Source organism: Alligator mississippiensis, chromosome 12, assembly GCF_030867095.1.
Source record: "Alligator mississippiensis isolate rAllMis1 chromosome 12, rAllMis1, whole genome shotgun sequence".
NCBI classification, from domain to species: Eukaryota; Metazoa; Chordata; order Crocodylia; family Alligatoridae; genus Alligator; species Alligator mississippiensis.
In genome coordinates, this window is record NC_081835.1 from 4194322 (window position 1) to 4220817 (window position 26496).

General features: G+C 44.2%; 1 protein-coding gene across 21 annotated transcripts in view; it reads right to left on the reverse strand.

Moving 5' to 3' along the window:
• The window catches only part of MAGI1 (membrane associated guanylate kinase, WW and PDZ domain containing 1), a 410797-nt gene that overhangs the window by 81300 nt on the left and 303001 nt on the right, over positions 1-26496 (reverse strand). For 20 of the 21 annotated variants that reach the window (XM_019499610.2, XM_019499609.2, XM_019499608.2 and 17 more), the window contains exons 3-4: positions 16104-16223; positions 1161-1367 (exon numbers count right to left, since the gene is read on the reverse strand). In XM_019499610.2, coding sequence (XP_019355155.2) covers positions 1161-1367; positions 16104-16223 — 327 coding nt within the window. Of the gene's footprint in view, positions 1-1160; positions 1368-7103; positions 7198-16103; positions 16224-26496 lie in introns of all 21 variants that reach the window. The other variant, XM_019499604.2, reaches the window with a different exon arrangement.

Sequence of the window (26496 nt, forward strand, 5' to 3'; positions counted from 1 at the left end):
ACACAGACAACCTGTCCGTGCTACGCATTAACAGATTTATTATAGTTACTTTATATGACAAAAATGTCCTGGTGGTACTTAAGGCTGAACTGCAAAAATTGCTGGTATCGTCTTAAATTGGTGGTGCGCAACGTGTCAGAGTTTGGGAACCGCTGCCCTACATTGAGGGTTGATAACCAGGGTGCCACGAGCTCCTCTCAGGGGTGCTGCAGTCCCTGGGCCCTATGAGAAGAGGCAAGCAGCATTCAAGCCCCTGGAGGAGTCGCTGCAGGAGCAGACCGGGGAAAGAGCAGGGCATGAAAGAGTCCTGGCTCCTGCCACCTTCACCTGGCACCAGCCCCGGCCACCCCCAACTTCCACCTCCTTCAGGGACAACTGCCTCCTTCAAGGGACGAAGCTCCCCAATCTGCCCCACCAAGCAGCACCATGTGCCAGCCCTGCCAGGCTCTCAGGGGCACCCTGCCTGCCCTGTGGCACCGTGAGATACTTTTCAGGGTGGTGGAAGTTAAGCACTTCAGAAAATAAATTCATTTTTAAATAGAGCACCATTAAATACTGACATGGTATGAAGGGGTGCCTTGAGTCTTGAAAGAGGTGGAAAACCAGCGCCCTAGATCTTTGCCAGTGCAGAAGGTGGTAGGACATCTAATGCGAGGGTCTTCCCTTGGGTGCTCGACTGCCCTTTGGGTGCTCCATCACAACTGGACCATCACGTCTAGGACAGATACCAAACCGGGAAGCGTGCAGTGGTTTTTTTTGGGTTTCTTTGGCCTTTCTTCATTCCACACGGCCTTCCAAGATGATGCTCTCAACTGGCAACCATCATAAGGTTTATTCATTTAGCAAAAAAAAAAAGAGATAGAAGTAGATCTTTCTAGGGAGAAATGTCTACAATGCACTTTTCCCAACTCACAAAATACTTAAAAATTATGGGGAAAAATATATATAAATATCCAGGTGTTCCCCCTTAATTTTTAAGTATTTTGTGAGTTGGGAAAAATGTATTGTAGACAGAGAACAGACTTCGGAAAGGGGCAAAAATAAGAAAAAAGTCAACGTGGTTCAATCCAAGGGGCATCTTTTCAGGAAGTCTGTGGAGAAAAGTGGGGGAAATAAAATCCACGTGTCTTGTTGGAGGGAGGAGAAGAAGTTTGCTTTACCTGTAAAGCTACTGCTCATTTCAGGAACATCATCCTCATCCTCATTCTCTGTATGCACTATGCCAGCATTTTGCATATCATTGTAAGACTTGGTTCGTTTTGGAGTCGACTGCTTGGAGCCGGACTGAAGGTTTTGCAAAGCATCAGTGGTAATCACTTCCCCACCGACGGGTTGGCTGGGAGGCTTGGGTGTTCCATAATAGTTACCTAGGCAATAGAAACACATTTGCATGTTCAAAAGAGCGCAGATTTTGCCGCAAGATTGTTTTTTTATTCCATCAAAATCTTTTTAACTTGATTAAAGGACAAAAAAAAAAAAAAAAAGAGGGGGGTGGGGAAGACACAATTGTTCTGGTTTTTAAACTGGATTTCGTTTCTGGAGCAGACTAGAAAGATTTCTTTCCTTTTAAGTTATTCGTGTTGAATGCAGAAGTAGAAGCAAGGGTTGCATTGTTTAGAAGCACTGAGCATACAAGGACTAAAACAAAGGCAGGCTCAGTGAATAGCAAAGCTTCATCTCATTACATTTGAATTTCAATTAGTCGCCTTTTTACATATGTGCACCCACACAATGTTGTGTCAGATTTAGAGTGAGCCCTGCAGAAAATAAAAAATTCATTACTTCTATCACCCAGATATGTGATGAAAGGCAGGGATGACCTGCTTTAATACATGCGTTACTTTTGGGTGGCTGTTGCATTTTTAAAAAGTAATCTCTCTCCAAAGGGAAACTTTGACAAAGAAAGACACCACGTGACGCCTACTTTCTTCAAAGAGGAAATTCAGCTCTTGGGGTCAGTTTGGTTAGGACTGAACAACCAACTCTTTAAAGCAAAACTGTTCGGGGCAAATAATCTCCCTGAGTTATGTCAACATGCGACTCCCATTGCTTTCAACACGACTTGGACAGATTTAAGCCGTTACCTTAAAATGCACAACAGCAAATGTGTTTATTTCTACTAACAGCAAAATGAGAATACTGTAAGTGGAAATTCATCTAATCGGACCCTCAACCCCGACTGTGAAGTATTTCAGCCCTTCCCCGCTCCATCATCAACATACCGTTATTCCCCTTGGCACTGCAGAAATCCTGGAAGGATAGCTCCTGTCCCAAAAAACCTTTCCATCTAAGCTATGCATGGTCTTCATAATGTAATTTATAATATTTAAGATTTCCATGAGGGAGTGCAAGTCAATTTAAAAAATGCTAACTGTCCCGTTTAAAAAAAACCTAGATTTTGAATTTCTGGCCTCAAACAGTCTCTCGTTCTTTGTGACCTGAAAGCAATTAAAAAAAATACATCTCTCCCCCCACCACCTTCCCCAATATAAATGCACTTTATAAAAAGCAGACCATCTAGATGCATGTGTGCATTTGTCTACAAAATGGTATACGCTTCTTTATCTATACCGGCAATACAAAAATTCTCTTTTACGTTTTCATGTTGCTACTTCTAGTTAGCTAGAGTACATACGAAAACCTGAAAGTGCGATTTGGCAGAAAAGCTTTATCAAAATAGGCAACACACGATAAAACTTTTTAACACGTTGCAACATCATATATCCCCTACCTACTCTACACACTCTCCCGCCCCCTCTTGTATATATTAGAAAGGCAGAAAGAAAATGAAAAGCATTTTCTAGCCCCAAACAAGGACACCCCCCCTTTATGCCACAATATTGTATGCATGCCACCTATACTGCACACGCAAAAACACAGAACATTTTTGTTTCAAATTAATACACGCCTATCAATCGATATCCAGACATCGAAAGATCCACAGCATCTACCCGCGAAGTACAGTGATCCCTAAATCTGGGTTTTGAGCATACAACTATTTAATGGCGTCCTGGAAGAGCACCCAAAAACCTGACATTCAAATTGCATGCATTAGGCATTTTAATTCATAAACCAGAACATGTCTCTCAACTTCCATTTGGCTGACTCAATCACGCTTCTCCTCTCACATTTCTACTCCAGTACAGCTCAGACCTCAGGTTACTGGCCCTTGGTGTGAGGACACTGGGAATCCTTCCTCGGCAGCTAAGGACATCTCGTGCAGTCTGGAAAGTGAAAGACCGAGAAGATGTCTGTGGGCCATGGGAACATGACCAGGGGCATGAAGAGCAATGGGAAGGGAGAAGCAGTCCAATTAAGAGACAGGGATTAGCACTTGCAAGACGATGGCCAGCTTCAAGCCCTATGCAAATCACAGCTTGCTCCCCCAGCTTGCCCTGAGCAAAGATTGCTGTCTTACCCATCACACTGCCTCCTTAGAGCAACAAGGACACGGATGCAAATGCTAAGGTTCAGGAAATCAGAGGGATTCCCTTCTCAGAGCTGCAGAAACGCTGCAACAGCAACACATAGAGTTTCAACTCAACCGGGTCTGCTCAAGTCTGTGCAAAGCACCAGGGATTCGGCTCTATAGGAGCAGCAATGCTTAGCAACACCTTTATGTTCTGTTCGTCATTTCAGAATCTTAAATGAACACGGATGCATAATTTATAGGGAGAAGAAAATGACTTCCTCTGGAAAGAGCCCCTAATGGAGATGCAGAATCCTACAGCCGCCTGTAGCCTCTGCTGGAGAACTGATTCTTATGCTCTACATATTGCAGGAGTATTTTATGGGGAAACAGGAGAAACGAGAGAGGGAAAATAAAGAGGTAGAAAAAGAAGAATATCAACCCTGCACTATTCTGCATTTCTCCAGCAGTACAATATTGCTTGGTTGTTTTTAGGTTGTTTTTTTTTTTTTTTTTTAACTGCATATAATGTTTTATAAGGATACCAACTGGCATGTTATACTGGGCAGGGTATGGGCAAAGATGTACATATACCCTGTTTTAGGTGTGAGACTGCAGTACTCTGCACATTATTTATTTCAGCCCTGTTCCATCCGCGGAGACATGCTAGACGTCAGCGATTCAGATAAAAGCTAAGGATGCGGCAGGCTTGTGTCGAATTTTGCCAGTCTTGGGTTAGCATGTAGCACAGAGGTACTGCTGATGTCCCTTGGGAGCCTTTGTTAAAATTTCACCATCCGATTCAAGGAAAAGGAAAAGACAGTGTCCCTGGCTCTCATGAGCATACACTCATGTATTTTTAGCCTAGAAGTCAGGAAAATACTTACAGAGTGGCTGTTGCTTTCTGAAAAATCTGCTTTCTGAAATTGGGTCCCCCAAAATTACTAATTGCTTTGAAAAAGCTTTGCTGCTGCTGTCTTTATTACTATTAGTTGGTTTTTGGAATAGATCAAAAGGCAGCATTTTTTTGACAAGAATAATTTCCTGGGGCAGGCTATATTCCTGGAAAATACTTTAATTCCCCTCTTATTTCCAGTTGGCCAAACTGAACACCATGCTTGATTATTCGTCCATTAATTATATATTTTTTTCAAGGTGTGGCAATACATTTTTATTTTCTGTTTAATTGAAAATAGAAGGTTCAAATCTCAAATACTTTCAAACATGCCTTCAAGTCTACAAAGAGATTTAACGGGGACGTTATTGCCCGTGGAAATATCATACCACAGTCTTGTCCAGGATGGAGAACTGCAAAAAAAGAGCAGTGACCTAAACTTAATATCATCGTTACATCACGTGAAGAACGTTAGCTTCAGTGGAAATCAATGTTCTTTGGATGCAAAGGTTAATTTTGGTTGTATACGACTGAGTCGATTTTCCTTTGCTACTCAATGCATTTATAAGGCCCTGAGGCAAGGTCCCAAGTCTTTGGGCTCATGCTTGGCTCCTAGACCTTCTGCTTCTGGCCTTTGAGACCGTCACCTATAGCTAAAGCTCAAATATGTGCTCCTACTCATGAGCTATAGAGGAAGAGGCCTAGAGAGCTTCCCATTTCTGAAACAGGAATGGACAGAGCTAGGGAGAGGGGTGCTTTTGCAAGCACGAGATGGAAGACCTTGGAGGGAGGTCTGGGCTGGCTGGGGAGAAGTATCAGGTGAAGACAAGGGTGAGATGAGATGACCAGGCTGGTTGGGGAGTCGTAGTTGTTAGGGGCTGGAAGGGACCTTACAAGATCATCGGGTCCACCCCCCGGCACTTGGGCAGGAAGGACCGCTGGGATCAGAGGACCTCCTGGAGCGAGGTGGGATGCTCTCTTTAATTCTGAACTTTGCTTAACAAAGCAAGTCTTGGTAAAAGAACTAAAGACTGGAGGTTGCTCGAGGGAGTGATTTCATCTTCCCCAGGGGGTGGACTGTCCCAGTCGCTTGCAAGCTGGTCAGGAAAAAAAAATTACTCTGTTAAAGTAATTAATGAATCAGCAGAGTCCGCATGGCATTTCTCTTTAGCACCTGGCTACAGGAGTTAGGACCTGCCACGTCCAAAGCCTGCTGACAGTCCACGAGGAGGGAGGATCACTTATTTGAGCAAGGCTGTAAATCCTCCCCGGCTCCGAGCAAAATACGCAGCCCTTGGGACACCTTGTGTCAACCTTTGTGTCTCTTTTCCTTCCCCGTAACCTTCCCGCTCCTCCTTGCAGTCAACAGGGAGACAAACCCAGCTCATCCGTGGCATCACCTTCAAACCAGCCACATAGGTATCATCGTCGTCCTTCTTTGAAGTCGGGCTGCCACCACTTCACTTCTAGCGCAGTGAAGCAATTACCCAAAACACGAACACGGGGGTTTTGTCCCTGACTGTATTTAGTGGTAACTCAGCCTTGATTTTCATGAATACAAAGAAACAACCTGTGAAACCGAACCTGGCTGTCTTACGCCTACTCCTATCTCACGTTGAAATAAATTAAAAAAAAAAAAACAACACAGGAAATCCCTATGGAAGAGACCAAAAGAAAAATCAATGCCTTCTTGCTGGTTGTGCGTCACGGACTTGGGTGAACAGCTTTCCAGAAAACCTTCATTCACAAATTCTCGGTTGTAACGTTTCTCTTGAGTTTGCTGTACTCCAGCGGGGGAGTCAGATGACTATTCATTCATCCGTATTTGGACAACCTCAACGAATTTAGGAAAACGCTCCTAAGCACCCGGTAGCTGTTTCACAAAGCTTAATGCAAAGGATGGTCCATTCAGAAATTTCTATCAGACCGGGGAGCGTCTGACATTTGTTTTTCCTTCACTTCCTATTTAAATTCCTTCAGTTAACCACCGAGAAAGCGAAAATGCCATCCTATGACCTAGCAACCCAATTACACACCACGAATAGCAAGCAACGTACATCTAAAATTAGATTTGTCAGCTTTTTGGGGCAGAAACCATGACTGTGCATCTGTTCTGTAATACGCTTAGCACCGTTTGCTTGGGAGAGTGCATAAATATCAACAACAAAAAATAATAAGGATAATTCTGGAATCGCTTTCCTCCCTTTTCGTACCCGATCTACAGCTGTCTGAAGCTTGAAAACGTTAGTATCGCACATAATAATTAGAGCACAATAATGCCTAATCACAATGTGAGGAGAAGTTCACAATCATAACATTTCTTCCTCTGCCAGTTCAAGTAGTGATCTGTAAAGACATCCACATCCATTTGTTCACCCCCAACAACTCAGGAATTAAAGCAGCGTTGTCAATCAATGCACACCCTAAGTACTTATTTAAAAAGTTTAGACAAGGAAGCATCTTTGCGGCTTTTGAAAATGCCAACAGAAACAATTTAACATTTTCAACAAGGCTCCATCGACGTGTCGAAAACCCAAGCACAGCTTAATTTGCTTGTGAACGAGAAATTGAAGCTGACTACAAACTTAAGTGGAATTAAATCAGTCTGTGTGCAGCGGCCCAAACTCAGTACAAAGCAAACAAAATCAAATGAAATAAAAGACGTTGTAAATAAAAGATACAACTGGATTAATATGAAAAATCGAACCAGATTATTAAATATGAAAGGCTTCAAATGCTCGAAAGCACTGTTTCTAAATAAAGGGGTATAAACAAAAAATGAAAACAAAAACATAGTACCTAAAAGGGAGAGATGGGAGAAGATGCACTTCCATGTGGGGAAAATGCAAGCCAGAAGATAATCCAAACACAAAATCCAACAGGAATGAGGGATCTGGAAAGCAAGAAAGCTGAAGTTAATTTCATGGTGGGTTAGGTCTACTCTGCGCTCAAAGGTGGGACTACAGGGAGCAGATAGGTGATGAGCTAAGACCACGGGGAAGATGCGACGGCACGGACTTCAGTTTGAGCTCCGGTTGAGTAGCTGGGTACCGCAAGCATTGCTAGCCCAGCTCAGGTCTGCTCGCCTCCAGCACTATCACACCCCCAACTGCAACACAGTCAGACCCTCCAAGTAAGAAACGGGAAGGCTAAGCGCTAAATACATCAGACGTGGACAGCTTGATCATCACGGAGCTTCACCAGCTTATACGACCCCCCAAAACCTTTCACTGAGGCTGGTTAAGCAAGGTCTACAGTTACTATTTCGTTTGCCCTCCCTTTCTCCCCAGGAAGAGACTCAGGCTTGGCACTGGGAAGGGCATTTGATCTCCGGGAACCACCAAGCAAAGACGTGAGCAGCTTCGTCTTCCTGCAGCCCTGAATGTCCCGACTCCTCAAGGCAGGCCAGGTTCTTCGAGTTGATGTGATATCTTTTATTAGATCCACTGAGTCGTTGGAAAAAAGTTCTCAGCAAGTTTTCGGGCGCAATCACCTGAAAGCTGGCTGAGAATTTTTTTTCCCCAATGACTCAGTTGGTCTAATAAAAGAGATGCCTGCCTATGTCGGGCATATCTGGAAGGTCTGGAACGGGCTCCCAAGGGAGGTGGTGCTCTCCCCTACCCTGGGGGTCTTCAAGAGGAGGTTGGATATGCATCTAGCTGGGGTCATCTAGACCCAGCACTCTTTCCTGCCTATGCAGGGGGTCGGACTCGATGATCTATTGAGGTCCCTTCCGACCCTAACATCTATGAATCTATGAATGTCTTTAGACCAACACGGCTACAACCGAAAACCCAGCGACTCCTGAAGCAAAGGCTAATTCTGCAGTAGTACTGGGCACGGAGGAGCTCCTATCTGCAGAGGACGCTTCCCCATGCACAGAGCTGTGCTTTGCCAATAAGGGCTTTCCTCTTCCACAGCAAAGCCTCTGCTGTGCATGAGCACAAATAGCATTTGGGGGAAGAAATCTGGAGCTAAGCCACTGCGTTAAGCAAAGACGATGGAGAATCAAAATGTAATTATTAGCCTAATTGTTTTCTGAGACGTGGCTCTTCTCGCCGGCTCTCTAGAAGAACCAAAGATGAGTGACCCTTCATTTCCCTCAAAGTGCCTGTGTTCATCTAATCCAACACGAGTGCTCCTGCCTGATTAGCACAGGACGAATTGATTCCTGGGAGTGGAGGCTGCTCACTTCCCAGATTACGCTTGGCTGTGGATTTCTCCACTGAGATGACGGATCTGGCTGCCGTCTGCAGGAATCACCTAAGTGCAACTGCACATTGATTAGCAATTGCCTTGAGGAAACGATGAGTATCCAGGCAACCGAGACGAGACCGCGGCTAGAGCATCTGGAATGGGAAGCAAAGCACAGCTCGGTTTTGCAGGAAAGCAAGGGACAAGATCTCTGAGAAATGCATCTAGGATGGATCCAAATCAACCCTCCTTTATATTTCACATTTTGAGCCAACAACCGAGGCGGTTCAAAATGGGAATGCAGAGAAATCAGTGTGGGTGTTTTGCTGCAAATCTACCCTAACATTATCCTAGCTACATGTTCATTTATGGCTGAAATACTTGAAATTCATCTTAACGTTTTGTACCCACTGGCCAAACCGGATGGGGTTATTATATGGATGGAATGAATTTGGGGAGGCAGACACCGAACTGGATAATCTCAGCCATCATCAATAACGTCAAGAGTTCGGTATCATGCAGGTCTACCACAATCAACGCCGGTAGAGGAAATGAGAGTTCAGCAGAAAATCATCTGCAGCACTCAAAATCTGTCTTGAGGCCCCTAATTTATCCTGTGTTTCGGGAGATCATTAGACATTTCCCCAGCCGCTTGGCTATTGTTAGATCTGTACACAGCTGCATGCAACAGCATAATGTACATGAAAGTCCACCTGAAACCATAACCAAATAAAGCCATTTATGGGTTAAGGCAGCCTTTATCGTCTGCTGTTCGCTTTAACATAACGGCCTGTGATCTTAACATGTAAACAGCAATTTCTCGACACCCACAGGGTGTTAGGTGATTACATGAATTCAGTCTCCTTCTTGTAGTCGGAGACTATTCACACTCCCATAAAAGTGGAGTGTCTATTATAAATGCACAGACACATCCACATCACAACCTCACAATCTATACATTGCACATACGTGTGCACACACACATATATAACAGTACACTGTGTTACTGTCCTCTGGGCTCTTTTTAATTAGTCCACATCCTCTTTGAAGCGTGGTCTCAACAATATTGAGCAGAACACAAGAATCACTTCTCACGGCTTCGGTCGGGCAAACCTGCTATAGGTTTTTGGCCACAATATTATGCTCTGGGTTCATAATCAGCTTATGATCCGCTATAACCCAAGTCCTTTTCTGCAGTACTGCAACCTAGTCAACCATTCTGCACTTTTTACATGGGAATCGAATGCTCCTTATTTTATGCCTGCCCTGATTGGATTTTATCTTATTTATCCTACAACATTTTCTCAACGTAGCAAGGTTATTTCAAATCCTAATCTTGCCCCCTCAAGTGCTTTACCCACCCACCGTGGTGTCTTCTGCAGACCTCTGTACTCAAGTCCATCTCCCAACCTAACCTTGATGAGGTTGGACCATAGCACAGTAGTACAGGGCTTTTTAAACATATGCACCTACCTAATAGCAACTTAATCTACATCTAATTTCCTTATTTTATGAGCATGCTATGGAAAACAGTGTCACCAGCTTTACTAAAGGTAAGGTAAATCACATCTTGTGCTCTTCTCCTATCCACGAGGCCCGGCATCATGTCACTGAAGGAAATAGGGCTGATTAGGCACGACTGGCTCTTGACAAATCCATGTTTTCTGTTCCTTTCCCCATTGTTATCCTCTACGTGTTGCAAACTTATTGTTTGATTATACACGCCAGAATTTTTCCAGGTACCAAAATCAAACTGGCTAGTTTATAATTTTCTCCATCCTTTAAATGGGCACTGCACTGCCCTCTTACAATCTTCTGGGACCTAACCTGACCTCCACCGGTTCTCAAACACAATAACCAATGGCTCCGCAATTATTTCAGCCCATGCCTTGTGTACTATAGGATGAATTTTGTCAGGCCCTGCCAATGTGAAAACCGCTCCCTTCTCAAAAGAGCTCCTAACTTGCTCTTTCCCTACTAGACACTGAATAACTACTCCCTCTCCTTGCTGCTAATTGCTTATCACCTGCTCGTTGATCTCTCTTGTCAAAGCAGAAGTAATAAAGGCATTTAACACATCCTTTTCCATATTGCCCATTATTACCTTCCCTACAACACGAGTCACCAGGGGTATGAAAAGCTGCTAACTCCGTAACGCAAGGTAAATGTTCTACCCAATTGAGCTTGTGCTTCATTTCTTCACTCCCTCGCACCCCTAGCTGTGTTTACACCTCCCCAACACACACTCCCTTCCTTTTGTTAACCAAATGCACACAAAAAATCCCAACCCTAAAAGCGCAGAAGTGAAGGGGAAAACGAATCTTTCACCGCAGCGCAGACGGTAATAAATGGAGGGTTGACATGATACACGGTAACGGCTCTAAAGGAGCCATTATGATTTATTGAGTCAATCTGCAGCACGGAGACGTTAATAAGCGGATCTTATCTTATTAAGCGGAACATGTTGTTCCACTACATGTGCATCGACAGCATCTGCCACCGCCAGTCTTCTGATCTTTCTGTTCACATTTGGCATACTGTGGACATCGCATTCATTTCAGAGCTGTCCAAAGGTGGCGGGAACCACAGAAGACAACAAAGAAGTTGGAACAGCATAAAAAACAATACAAAAACCCCAGCCTTTCCATAAAAACAGATGAATGAGGAGGGCCAGGGCTGGGAAGCATATGCATAACTGAGCACATCAGAAATGTGAAGCTAAAAGCTGCTTCTTTGAATTCAAGTATATATTTCTGAACACACCATGGGTTCTTGGCTCATATCCTAGCCAGCCTGTTAAGGTACCCGATTGTAGGCATTCATTACCGTAATCAGAGTTGCCGGCTACCTAGTTTTATATACATTGGCAGTCTTAAGAAGTTACCTCTTGACTTTTTAGCCGTGCAACTCATGCAGATGACATCATTACTTTTCTTGGCAAACACACAGCACTTGTCATGAGAATGAAAGATGATGCCGGGACAATATAACTCCATAATGTAATAAGCCTTCACATGTTATAATGCACAGCACTTTTTCATTTGAAGATCACTAAGTGCTTTGCAAGCACCTGTTAATGAAGCCTCACGACACCTCTGTGACACACGGGGATCACCATTCATAATTCAGGTGTTCGCCGCATCGTAGCAACCGAGTTTATCTTCCTTCGTGTCTGTGCCCCTAGTGTAAGACGGTGACAATCCTAAATGGGCACAGGAATAATGATGCGAAATACCAGTGCTCTCTCCCCTGCATTTGCACCAGACGATAAGTGTGTGCATGGCGTGATATCTTTTGAATTTTTAATGGTAATAGCCTTAAGTGTTACCATACTATTTTGCAAGCTTGTTGGGGAGGGAAGGGGAAGAGCAATTATCTGCCTAGTCCCAGGCCACCCAGATAGCTCTAGGAGAAATGGGAATAGACTCCAGAAGTTGTAACTCAACATCCTGTTTGAGCCATTTCAGGGTCTTCCCTCACAGTCTAGCTGGTACTTGTTAGGACCACAACCTTTGCTATGCAAAAGCAATTGCTAAATAGTCAGCTCAATGAATTCCATGACATTACTACGAGTTTAAAGCACTGCGGGATGAGCCAGTAAGTGCTGGGAATTAGAGCACTCCTAGTTCCCCAGCTACCACCTGGCCTCATAAAAAAACAAGGCCATGCATAAGGGTGCAGAATGTGGAAATTATGACCATTTGGCTTGAACACAAGGAATCAACTCTCTTGGCACTTACACAACCCCAAATCTCTCTCTCTGTAAGCTCCTCTGACTTCAGTGCAAGACCTGCAGTATTTGGCGTTTTACCTTAAAGCCCCTGCTCTTGGAGTCATGAGATTGCATGAGAATCCCAGTTTTCTTCTTCTTTTTTTTTTTTTAAACTACATTTATAGACTTTATGGTTAAAAAAAAATAGTAACTGTAAACATGAAGGCAAACTAAAAGATCCCAACAATTGATTCTATTTCCCTGCAAATCTAATGGGGTTTTTAGGGTCCTGACTCATGATTTTGGAATATGTTAGGCTGGCCACACGTTGACGGGATTCAAAACGTGGTGGCTCTCTTGCCTGCCCAATGAGCAATATGGATAAAACTACTGGCACTGTACAGGAACAGACTGCGATTAGGCCTCCAATGTCAAAGAAGCGGGCTACATAGTGCTGTATATTCAGACAGCATGTGCTTGCAGCAGCTTGTGCTCGCTGCCCTTCAGTGTTAGGAAAGCAAACGGGCAAACACTTTTCCAGTGACCCTGGGGGCACTTGCCACTCTTTCCCCACTCGGATCTGCCCTGAATTTATGTTTTTTTTCTCCGTCCTTCAAGCAGACCACCCTGCAAAACTCCCCTTCCTCAGATCAGCCTCACAGCCGGGCTTCAAACACTTCTACGCTTGCTTCCTCACTAAGTTCAGGTCAAGTGAGCTTTTAAAATGATGCCCGCTTTTGCAAAGCTTCGCCGCTTCTTTTGGCCGTGCACTTCCGAACAACCTTCAAAGCGCCGCCTTAGCACAGGGCAATGAGGACGGCTGTGGCTTCTCACCATTTTTCTGAAATAAAGGCCTTGGAGATGTCACAGAGCTCCCCGGGAAGAGTGGAAATGCCAGTGCTATCTGGTAGCCTCTACTTCATTGTATGCTTTGATAAAAACCTTGAAAGCAAACAACTCGTGTACTAATGCTACTGCCGCCTACCATAGAAATACATGGATCTCTTAACCATGGGACTATTGTTTAACTGATTTCAAATGCCTCTGTCCTGGTTTGCCTGTTCCCAAAAGCCATCCAACCCTGCCCAGGGAGGAAGGTTAACTAATCAAACCCCACATGAACAGCACAGGTGTGATATAAGCTGAACTTCCCATTAAAGAAATCTCCCTGGTGGAGCGAGCAATAAATGAACAGGCCTTCTTGCACGTTACCATCAAATGTTAATATGCCTTGATGCATACGTATACATCCATATTATCATCATGAATGTCTTTATTGTTTTCTTCTGCTAGGCACCCTCCTGCCACTCCTCGCCTTTCAAGGTTGTCTGGCTAGATGATAGGCCCTTTCATGCAGCAACCTTATCTTCACACCTGTCTGCAAAGCACCTTGTGCAAAACCTGAGGAATTATAATAGAAGATGGCATGAAGCATCAAAATGAAGTGGATACTGGCCTCTCTCCGAGATCTGCAAGAGGCTCCTTTGAGTCGAGGTCTGGGGAAGCACTTTACAGTGCGACGGTAGTGGCAGGGTTAGAAGAACGCAGCAGAACCCGAATCATTTGCATCCACGCAGTTTGCAACCGGCAATGGGTTGCCAAATGAAGGAGTCTCTTGGCTGTTTTGCAGCAGCTTTTCCTTCAAAGGGCACTGCTTCTCTGACCAGCTGGAGCACAGCAGTGGTCTTAAGACAGCTACAAACTGGGGCTCTGCGCACACTTTTTGCAAACCCTCATCTTTGTAGGGGAACCTAACCCTGAAAAGTACCCAGGCTTTACTGGGCTACCTTCAGTAACAGAAAAATAGCCCAGACATGGATGATGGAAGGGGTTCATTTATGGCCTCTACTTCAAGAGAGACTCCTGTGGTCACTGCATCCCATTTAAATTACGTGGCTTAACCAAGGTCAATGCTGATTAAATCAATCCACATGTAAAAAATCAAATCAACAAGAAAAAAAACCAAAACACGTAAACCCATGAAAGAAATCTCCTTGGTGGAGCAAGTGATAAATGAACAGGCCTTCTTGCACATTACAATGAAATGTTAATATGCCTTGATGCATATGTATACATCCATATTATCATCACGAATGTCTTTATTGTCATCGATTTCCCTTTAGATAGCTCCATCGTTGAATGGCCAGAAGTGCTGACCAGCGCCAAATCCAGCGAATACCCCTAGGAGATGAAGCTGCTCAACATTTCTGAAAAGCAGGCCCCAAAGTTTGGCATGCCTCAAAATCCGGTATCACTCAGTGTAGCAAGAAAAGGCCTAAATGAACAGGAAGATTTTCTGAAACTTGGAAAAAAAAACCCCCTATGAAATCTGAGTTACTTAATCCATTGCACATATAAACATATGATCTGCGAAATGGCCATGTTTAACGTGCCCCAGCTGGGTACACCGATCTCCAAAAAACAAATTCCCGGCATGTCTCAAGAGCCATCTTAGAGACAGCTTCTCATTTTGCCTTTCCAAGTGGAAAGGTCAACAGAACAAATAGGTTTGGGATGTAATTGGGAAGCAGTTGAGCTGATCTATTTTCAGTGCCATGACAAAGAAAACTAATTTAGTGTTATAATTAGAAACAGGGAAGGGGAAAAAAAAAAAAGCTCATTTTTCAGTAGTTCTTCTGCTGGAGTATTAGCTGTGGTGCTGGTTGAGCTAATCAACTCACAGCACTGGAGAAGTGAACCCCCCCGTAAATTTTGTATCGTCACACACGGCTAAACCGATACAGGCTGAACAACGTAGCTTCCCGTGTGTGAGAACTCGATGCTTCGAGGTGACCCTCACCAAGGAGCTTAGAAAAACTGGCTTGGTAAGAAAGAAAAATAAATGCATGGGATTTATTTTACCAGCAATCCCAAATTAGTTCACGTGCACAGACCTCTAAATCAGTTGATATCAGCCGTTTAAGTGTAGCTTGGATTTTTTATATGCTTCCTATTACTCTTTCAAAGGCCGAAAAATAAACGTTTCTTCATACTCTTCCTCACTTAATGACAGCATCCATTTGACACCCGCAAGATAGGAACTTAAAGAACGTAAGTTAAATTCTTTAAAGAACTAAAGACATTTTAATTGTTAATTTGCAACTAAAGAATTTTTTTTTTTTTTGCAAAAATCTTGTTGCTCTAATAAAAGAGATCATCTCTATTACGAGTCCCGATTGCCTTTTCAAGATAGGGACATATTTTGATGGGGGTTGGATTTATTTATTTTGGCTGCCTTTATTTTAGCATCTCTGCCTGTGCATTGCCTCTCTCAATGTTGTAAGCAAAGGAAGAGCGCGGCTCTAGAAACCACGGGCCGGATCCTCAGTCCCCCAAAGGCCTTTTTGTGCATCCGTACCAGCAGACATGAGCTCTGGAAGAAGGGAAATGTTACCTAGGCCTTTTTCAAGATCTCTTTGGCATTGCGAGGGGCATGCAAAGAGGCTACAATACATAGGAGAACCCAACCCAGCATTTCATAGAGTTTCTTTGCTGCTGGAAAGCGCCAGTTGTTATTTGCATTTAATTCTCCACCTACAATGAGGGAGTTCAAGTCAGCCCAAGACCATGAAACCCACCCAGCATTGCATACCCATTCGTCTGAACAGGAAACCCCCTTCAAAAGCAAAGGCCGACGTGTTTCTGGTGAAAAACTTGAAAAGGAGAGTTAAGGAAAGCCGCACGCAAATGAGACGGGCGGAGGAAGAACCCAAAAAAGTTTGGGAAGCTGCATCACCTTATGAAGGTGTCTCTTCATAAGGATAAAAGGTCTGTTCTTGACTTACGGTAGCTAACTCCAGGTAAAATCCTAGCAAAGATCAGGCAGCTTGCAGTCGCTAATTAAACACCTCATTCAGCGCGGGTTTTGGAACCAGGTCCCCGCTGGGCCATACCTTCATATGTTCCCACTTCAAGAAGGGTCCCGCTCTGCTCAAGCTCCAGAAACTCCTGCACAGTCAGGAAGTTATAGTCCACACCAGGCACTTCTCCTTCTCTTGGAGGGCGGGTTGTGCCTAAAGGGAGAAAACCAAAAGTTAGTGCTGTGGTTGTACCATCAGGAATGAAACAGGAGCCTGAGATCTCTTTTAGGGCAATGAAGGCACCAGGACATTAATTCTGCCATAGGTGCTAGGCAGAAAGAAACCCACGGGGTCCGTTCAGACTCTAGACCTGCAGCCCAATGGAAATACGAAAGGAAAGGTACAGCGCCGTATGCCCAAAACCTTGGGATTGCCCCACTGTTTTACCTTCCTCTGTCTGGGCTATGCCAGATGAGCCTGTTTGAAGAAATCTCTTCTATCACAAGCAAAGAGACATCTGCCGGCATTTGGTGCTCGGGAAGGCATCAACAATTATCTGACTGTTGCCAGCGTAGGATCTTATTTTACTTCCTCTCATGTGAAGTGACAGGAAAAAAAAACCCCAACCCACATCTGAATGCTACACAAAATATATCCCTAGATAAAGCACCTTTTTTTTTTTCTTCAGCTCCTATTATCTGGAGCAGTTTCCATGTATCTCTGCAACTCATCAGTTCCTTTCACATTTCAGCTGAATATCCCCTTTCTCCCTTGCCTGTAGCTCTTATTTTATCTTTATTATTGCTAATATTTTTCACTGAGTACTGGAAAGGTTATGAAATGCAAACTAAAGCACATACAGATGCACAGACCACACACTGTAACGTGGATATAACATATAAACAACTGGTAAGATGAATTTGCCTGAACTTTCATTCATCCCATTCAAGAAACACGCCTCATTTTAAACAGTCATCTCTGAATCCCACATGCTTTCTAAAAACCAGGGCTTGGTTCGTGTTGTTTTTTAAACCCACAACAGAGTAAGATTACCAATTTAAACACTCAAGAAGTGTTTGAAAACACAAGCCGGTGAAGCTTCTCAAGGCGAACACCCCTCCTCTTCATTGCATGGCTCCTGCTACCCCTCTCCCCTTGAGCCCACAGTGCTGTGGGATTCCTGCCACCTTGGACCATGGTGCTGGCTGCTACTGGGCACGTCTACACGTGCGCTTTAATGTGCATTAGCCTATTTTACTGCACATTAAGGCGTCATGTAAAAAATCGTGCTAATACGCTAATGCGCAGTAAAAATAGGCTACTGCACAGTGGGTGCCACTAAAAAAGCACGTGCTTTTCCTACTGCGCATTAGGACAGCCTAATGCACACTTATTTAGTACCTTACATTAGAGATACTACATTTAATGCACAGTAGCAAAACTGCATTAATGAATGTGTAGATGCGCCCGCTGTCACTGGCACTACACTTAAATGTGCCAGTGGTCATGCCCTCCTCACTCAGTCATGCCTCTATGACCTTCAGATTAGATTAAATGATTGCAATGCTTTCTCTGAGGGGCTACCCTTGAAAACACACTGAAAACTTATTATAACATAACAGACAATGAGGGTTGGGAGGGACCTCAGGGGGTCACATCTAGTCCAACCCCCTGCTCCAAGCAGGACCAGCCCCAACTACATCATCCCCAACTACATCATCCTTCACCCTTGGAGGTATTTAGGACCCGGCTAGACCTCTGTACAAGGACAGAGAGTCCACCACCAACCTGGGTAACCTGCTCCTGTGCTTCTCCACCCTCCTAGTGAGAAAATTCTTCCTAATATCCAACTAAACTTCCCTTGATGCAATGTGAGCCCATTGCTCCTTGTCCTGTCATCTGCCCCCACTGAGAACAGTCCAGCTCCATCCTCTTTGCACCCACCCTTCAAGGATTTGACGGCTGCTGTCAAATCCCCCCTCAGTCTTCTCCTCTGCAGACTAAATCAGCCCACTTCCCTCAGCCTCTCCTCCCAAGTCATGTTGTCCAACCCCCAAACCATTTTCATTGCTCTCCACTGGACTCTTTCCAATTTGTCCACATCCTTTCTGTAGTGGGGGGCCCAAAACTGGACTAACGTCAACTAGCACAGCCCATTTCTTCACTACAATTGATCCATATAGATTCTCCATGAACCACACTGGATCCCTTTTTGCTGCTGAACAGTGCAAGCATTCATAGCTTCAATCTTCGCTCTAGATACTTGGGTCTGGTTATCATCGCCGAGAGGCTGGGCGTCTCCTTAAAGGCTGAAAGCAGCAGGGACACCGCTCTCTGGCACGATCACGAGAGGAGTAGGATCAGGCCCCTCATACAGTTGCTTTATCATCCCCTAAATCCCATGTGTCCCATTTGATTGCCCATCAGAGCATGACTCAAGTTAGTCCTTTCAAGACCCTTCTTCCCTTTGCTGAGGTAGCTCGTTCCACTGTTTTTTTAAAATCATTGAGTGCGGTTTAATTGATATCTATCGATTTCTGTTCAATCGTGTTCGTCTCTGTAAGTGGCCCCCGGAGGCCAGGGAATTCGGTAAACGTGAAAAGGGATAGACTGGCGGCTTCGCAGATACCACGACAAATGCAGCTTCAGGAGGAAGGGCAGCGTGGCATGCTTGGAGGTATGTGCACAAGCTGGCCAGGCAGCTGGATCAGGGACAGCTTTAAAGGTATAGAAAACTACACGTGACATTTAACCAGGTATGACTTGTCAGTAGGACGTTTCCTTCTGGAAGGCACCTGTACCTCGGCAAGTGCAACCTCTTTTATCCTCTATACTAGACTGAATTACACGACTGAACTTATACAGGGGTTTGGCTCTTAAAAAACTGCAGAGAAGATCTCAGCTTTGAGGCAAAGCTGCTAGCGAATAAATTTAGCCACTATACTGGCAACCTGGCACAAGTTTTTGCATGTGATGGGGAAAGAGAGATGGGGTTTTACTCCATCCCCTTGACAGAGAGCTCCAGAAATCACTCTGGAGAAAGCCACTCTCCTTATGTTGCCCGTTGATGATCTGCATTGGGGCGTGCCCATTTTCATTGCCCGTCTGAAGGTCCTTACCCAGAAAAAAAATGGTCACGAGCAATTTCATTCATGTTAGTCACCATCACACCTCTCCCCTACTCATGGTTTGCCTTTATCACGATGCAAATTCTCTGTTCCTAGACTAGACCCTGGATCCGTCAGGGCGTGGGAAGGTGAGGACAAGGGTGAGGGTGTTTAAGGCCTGAATTCTCAGAAATTATTTAGATGCTTAATTTCTCTCTAGGTTTCATAGTTTCATCGATATTAATGATATTATTCATAGGATGAAATGATATTCATCATACTTAAATTATATTTATCATACTTTTGATTGATCGTAGTCATCTTTTGCGGACTTCTTAGACATAATCTGCAGACCCCGGTATTATAATGCTCTCCACTGACTTTCTTTGCTCCTGCAGACAGGATTCATTAACCTTTTCTCCTCTGCTTTCTCTTTTTTTTTTTTTTGCAACACTGAAAATGCACCTAAAGTTTTATTATCCCAGCTTGTCATTTTTTTACTGAACAATTCTATCTTTGGTACAATTCCTCCGTTCATTTTGATAGGGGCGTGTGCTTCATCTCGGTGTTTTTAATTTCCTGAAAATGTTCAAGCTGGAGAAATCACAGATGTGCTGGCTGCGAGCGCGGCGGTCTCCAGCACACATGGAAAGCATTAGGCACGCCGAGCCTTCGTGGAAGACACAAACATTGCATCATCGAGATACCATTTGTCACCTCGCCTGGGTCTCCCGTAATGAACGGGGGAGAAATAAAACCACACGTGTTGTGATATCTTATCTGGGGAAAGACTTAAAAAAAACCCCAAAAAACAAAACTGGGTTGCTATCTAGGCCCGAGATTGTTCTCAGATGCGGCTCTCCTGCCAAGCAATGTGAGCAAGTGTTACTGAATGAGATTCAGAAAGGCAGGGGAAAGCAGAACTCCGCCTCTGCCTTTCTTGCAGCAGAATGACAGGCTGTCGGCTGGACACACGCCTGGCAGATGGCATTTCAAAGAGTTTTCATGAACCATCTGGGATGTGTACAATGATTACAAACCACACTTACAACAAAGCCAGAAGGGTTTCTTCTTGACAGGAAAAAAAAAAAAAAAATAAGGAGAGGCACAGCAAACTTTCCTCCGTTTCTCAGTAACAGAGGCCCGCTAAACTTGATCAGCCTTCCTCGGCTCTTGCATGGTCTAGCACGACTAATTCAGAGCATGTGTGCTAAAGGCCATCCCGACACCTTCCCGGCCAGAGACTCGCCATTGTAACGCTCTGCTGATGAACTTGAAAGAGTCATTAAGTCTCTTGTTATTAATTATATGCCCGGCGTCAGATTTTTCTTTAGTTTGCATTTCATTGTCTGTAGAGTCGGATGGTCTTGGCTGAGCGAGGGGTTTCGGAAGATCCCTGTGCATTTCTTCTCCGCTACTGGCAAGTCCCAACACGGCTGATGGCAGGATGCACCCCACCCACGATAAGGCGTTCAACTTTAAAACAGGAGCTGTTCATATTTAAATATACTAACCTGCTTGAAGCTTCTTGCCATTAGGCACTCATTTAGCTAATGTGACCCATGCTCTCCCATGCAATTTGCTCAGACCTGCTAATGCTGGGTCGTGAAGGCATGGATGAAGAGGTTATCGACTTCTTGTGCTTGTTATATGCTCCGTAAACTTTTACTATATTTGGCTAAAGTATGCCATATTGTATAAAGGTACTTGGTGACTTTAAACACACAGTCCAACTGCGTGTGCTTCTTCGCAAAAGCATAAGGCAGGCAAACCGACAGCCCTTTAGGTGACCCCATCCCTTTTGGCACAGGAAAGTGAAGCATCTCAAAAGATCGGCAGCCAACTCAGACAGTTTTCAAAATCATGCATACACGCCAGCTGTACACTAGCTAGCTCAGGTGCTTTTAGAGCAGAGCATGGGCCCCAAACTTGCCGAGAAACTGGAGAAATACCCAGGCACTGAGCCTGTGCAGAGCCCTCTGGTGCTATGGTTCCCCCCCAAAATCGAGCTAGCTAGCTTGAAACTTGCTCAGGGTTGGCAACCCAACCGCAGCAGCATGCTCGTACCCTCAGCAAGAATACCACGATGAGGAGATACCAATGAGTCTTCCAAATCCGGTATCCTACCTGTCTGTTTTCAAGACAAATCAGTGCTGCCATTACATCGCCTAACAACCACGTTGACAATTATTCAATGTCAGCCTAAATGATTGTTCATATGAGATCCAGAGGCTGCTTTATCTCCTTATCATTCAACCAGGGCCTCATGTTAAGTTGTTAATAGCCACCGATGCCCTGCTGCTAAATTAATCAGAATCTTGCTTATTGTAATCTAAGAATAAGACTTCAAAGAGCCCGTAGTTATTCACTTCAATTACGTTCTCGTTAGAAGAAAACAATTCTCATGCATTGTAACACAATGACTGCATTTAATCAGTCTTCTGCAAGTCATTCTGAAGTGGATTTTCAGAGGTACCGAGCACCGGCACGTCGCACCTCCCATGAACTGAGCTATTATTTTCATAATTGTCTCACCCACTTGGGTTGTGTTGGTTGCTGTTTAGGTCTATCAGATAGACTAAAGGTGAACCACTGATGTACCCCGTAAGTGATTTGCTTGAAAACATATTTATTCCCGCTGCCATTGGGGATCTAACTATGGACTTTTCTATTCTCCTTAAGAGCACAGTTGCTATAAAATATTTGCTCCACATTCATCTAAAGGGCTAAATGCCCCAGGTTGAAGAGGCGATAGCAAAACCCTTTGTATGCACAAGGCATGAGCAGTAGCATCATATAACAAAGATTCAAAGCTTGGTTTTACGACTGGGATTTTACCAGACATCTTCTTGGCAGCAGTGACACTGTCCTAGTCTATATTCTGGGGGCATCCCAGAAGGGATTTTTTTTTTTTTTCTAAAGCAACTGCAGAAAGAGATTTCTGCCCCCCAGCCCTTTGGAAAATCAGGGGGAAAAAAAGAAAACACATGTTGTTTAAAGGTCACCGTCTTCTCTCATGTCATCAGATAATTTGGAAAGTCTGCTTTGCCTTTCCTGCATCTGTCATCTACATCACGATGATAAAGGGAAGGCAAGGCTAGCTCCACAGATCTGCTGATGGCAAGAAGAGAAGTGAACAGACAGAGACAACCTGTTCTCTCTCCAGAAAAGGCAACTCGATTACTGGCAAGGCTTGAATAAGAACTGATCATCTATGGCATATAATTAGAAATACGCTCTTCTCCCCAGAGTGCGCGGACGCATAATAAAAAGCAATCCCTCCATCACAAATTTGGGGCCCAGCACTTCTCAGTTCGTAGGTACCCCTCCAAACGAGCCCTATTGGTACTTTTCTTCACGAACCGCTGGAAGGGGTTGCATTCTGCACGCGCTCTTACGTTCATTCAAATGAGCATCTCTCATTCGCGCATCTGCGTTGTACAGCTGAACTTTGATAACTGACTCTGTAAAAATGACATCAAGGCGTCCATGCCCGTTACAGATCGAATTTGCTCAGCTTATACACCAATTTCCACGCCCCACCCTTCAAGCTCCTTCTTGAATTTCAAAGTGAAACACTACCCTTTCTTGCTTGTGCATGCTCAAGTGCCACGCTAATCACAACGAGATGCTTCACAGATGCATTTAAGATGCAAGCGATTTATTTAGCGGGGCGGCAGAGGAAGGATATTACCTGTCTTTAGAAATCCGTTCACGGTCCTGTTCATGGGGCGCACGCTGGAGCAAACTGCAGCTCATTCTCCTTAGCGGCGCAGGCAACGGGTGGACTGAAACCTGATGTGACACCACCAACGCAAACGCCGCAGCCGAATCAGATGGCACCAACGTTACACAACCACGTATCAGACCGCCGCGGTTCAACGCTGTGCGCTTGGATAGTTTTCTTCTGTCATAAAGAGATGCTAAGTAGGCTTTTCAAGAGTTCACATCACTGACCTGAGTCTGAATCTATTCGAATCGGTAGTAAAAACCTAACCAGGTCTAACAGAAGAGTTTGGTCAAGACCTCTTGACAAAACCCCTCTCTGCCTTATTTTGGCAATTGCTACCAGCTCTCCGCAGCCAGTCCCTGGTCCCTCAACAAAGGGGGCTGTCGTTCTTTCCGGTACGACGTGTCCGATCACATCACCCCCTCCTTTCCTCTCAAAGAAGTACTGACTTTTTAAATCCACCCTTGAGAAATGATTCAGCCGAACCACGCAGCAAGCGCTCGGCATTCTCCAACCCTCAAGGCAACAAGTTATTTTTGTCCCTTCTCATCCGTCGGAGGTGCTCACGTGATCGCCACTGCTGTAGCATCTGAAAGCTTCATGGTCTCTAACATATTTCACCTCTGGTGGCATCTGTATCCTCATTTACAGATGGGGAGTGATAAAAGAAAACCACTGCGGGCCAAGCCCTCACCTTGGAGGATTTGTCCAAAGCCACATGCAAGTTCAATAGGAGTCAAAGCCACATTGCCAGGACAGAGGCTTTAACCACATGTTAAATACATGTTCCACGCGTTGCAGGCATCACTGCATGAGTTGCATGGAGTTTGGTTTCCTGATGTCGTGACACAAAGGGCTCGCTGTGGACTGCAGGAAGGATTTAAAGAAATGGGCTGGTTTCTTGTGACTACACGAGGATAAGTGTACCAAAATAGCCGCACTTCCCCAATCCCAATAAGGTATTCTGCTCATGTAACAGTGTTAGATATGCCACACAACTCTTTGTTAGGTTATCATGTACTAGAAGCATAATCTCCCAAATTCTCAAATGTGATGGGTATCCAGGTTGTAGCCATATTGGTCTAGAGCAGAGCTTTCCAAACTGTGCGCCACGACACATTAGTGTGTCGGCGGCAGTGTGTAGGTGTGTCGCGCGAAATGCAGAAAATTTTGTGGAAGGGCACCACGGAGCTCCCTTACTCGCGTCTGCTTCCCTTGGCCCCTCCCCCGGAACTGAATTACTGTGTCGCGAAATGATGCATGTCTACAAAGTGTGTCACCAACATGAAAAGTTTGGAAAGCTCTGGTCTAGAGGAAAAGGCAATCAGTTAAGTTATTGTCTTGGGGTGTCTCCATCATATTTGGCAGTCAGGACTCGTAGTAGAAGATGATACCTTTTATTAGGCCAACAAGATTTTTGCAAAGTTTTTGCTGGAAAGCTGGCAATTAAAGACCTTTTTTTTGCAAAAATCTTGTTGGTCTAATACAAAGTATCATCTCTACTACGAGTCCTGATTGCCAAATGTGATGGGGACACCCCAAAACAATAACTTAACTTGGGAATAAGGAAACCACGACTACTGGTTTCCTAACTACTGATGATAAAGCATGGATGACAGGTTACAAAATGGGCTTTGTTCATCAACTTGACCAAAAGAATAATTTTATGAGTATATTTTTATATTTAATAGAAGTGTATATCTATCTATCTATCTAGGTAGATAGATAAAGATAAATATCTATATAGATATAAAAAGATCTCTCTCTCTCTCTCTCTCTATATATATATATAATGGATAAAGATTTCATAATGAGACCTCACTATAATGTTCTGTTAGTAAATCCATCTAAGTAGTGAGGGAAGACTGCCATTTTTTGTGTGCCCAAATTAGATAAACATGAATTAGCAAGGTGATTATCTCTGTATGCTGTTTTTACATATGCTTCACATGTACAATTTAAACAGTCACGATAGTTCAACAGTTACAACACACACAAATGCTCCGGAAATAACAGCAGTCTTTCCAGTGTGGTAATTTTTTTCTTTTAAATGGGCTCTGCATATATTTTGGAAGAGGGAGTTGTGTCTATACACCAGTGGCTTTCAATCTTTTTAGATTCAAGGCACCCCTGGATAGACTTGTGGCACGGGTCGGAAAATGCCAGCTCTTAGTTTTCACTCTTTTTTTTTTTTGACTACAGAAAAATATTAGAGCAATTCTTTGGTCACAAAGATCTCAGAAAGACCTCAACTGTGAATTGCTATATGAAATACTTCCCCTCTATCGGGCGCTGGTCAGACTGCAGTTGGAGTACTGCGTGCAATTCTGGGCACCGCACTTCAAGAGGGATGCGGATAACCTGGAGAGGGTCCAGAGAAGGGCCACTGCAGACCAAGCCCTACGAGGAGAGACTAGAGAAACTGGACCTTTTCAGCCTCCGCAAGAGAAGGTTGAGAGGCAACCTTGTAGCTGCCTATAAGTTCATCACGGGGGCACAGAAGGGAATTGGTGAGGATTTATTCATCAAGGCGCCCCTGGGGGTTACAAGAAACAATGGCCACAAGCTAGCAGAGAGCAGATTTAGACTGGACATAAGGAAGAACTTCTTCACAGTTCGAGTGGCCAAGGTCTGGAACGGGCTCCCAAGGGAGGTGGTGCTCTCCCCTACCCTGGGGGTCTTCAAGAGGAGGTTAGATGAGTATCTAGCTGGGGTCATCTAGACCCAGCACTCTTTCCTGCTTATGCAGGGGGTCGGACTCGATGATCTATTGAGGTCCCTTCCGACCCTAACATCTATGAATCTATGAATCTCTGGGTTTATTTTGAAAATTATGTTTGCAAATCTAATGGAGATAACACCCCATGGCACCCATGAGAGGATCTCAAGGTGCCCTGCTTTGAGAATTGCTGTTATAAGTACTCTAATCAGTGCTATTTTAATCAGATGCAAAGCACCAGTCATTAGACTCAAAGCAACCCTTGGAAAACAGCAGCTCTTAGTTTTCACTTGTTTTTCAACTATGGAAAAATAACAGAGCAATTTTTCTGTTGGAAAAAAACTCAGAAAGACCACAACAGGTCAGAATGTTTTTAATATTATGAATCCCTATCTGAAATCTCTGGGTTTAACTTGTAAATCATGATCACAGATCAAACATTGTGTGGTACCCAGCAGCACCCTTGAAAGGATCTTAAGCCATCCCAGGATGCCACGCACCCTGGATGAGAATCGTTTCACTAAAGGCATGACACAAGTAACAAATGAAACATTTTGCTGCATGGCTAATCTCAAACGTTAGTTGAGGCAAAAGAACAAGAGAAAAGATTGCCTCTTGCAAAAGTATATACCAAGTCAGGCACTTTCTGTTTGCTACCAGGTTGTCATGTGCTGAGCACAACATTTGGGGTTACAGTAGGTAATACTGGAACAGGAACATACTGTAGTAAAAACTGCACTTAGCCTCTAGGCTGCAAAAGGCTTTTGGTCTGGAGATGGGAGGGAAACGAGATCCCATACGTAACAAAAGGCTGCATACAGAAACCAGGAGAACTTAAGAGCAAAGACAGCAGAGCAAGCAATGCAAGTACAGGTCAGGTAAAGTGAGGTCACCAGCTTTCCAGGAGTACTTAAAGGAATGGTATATTAT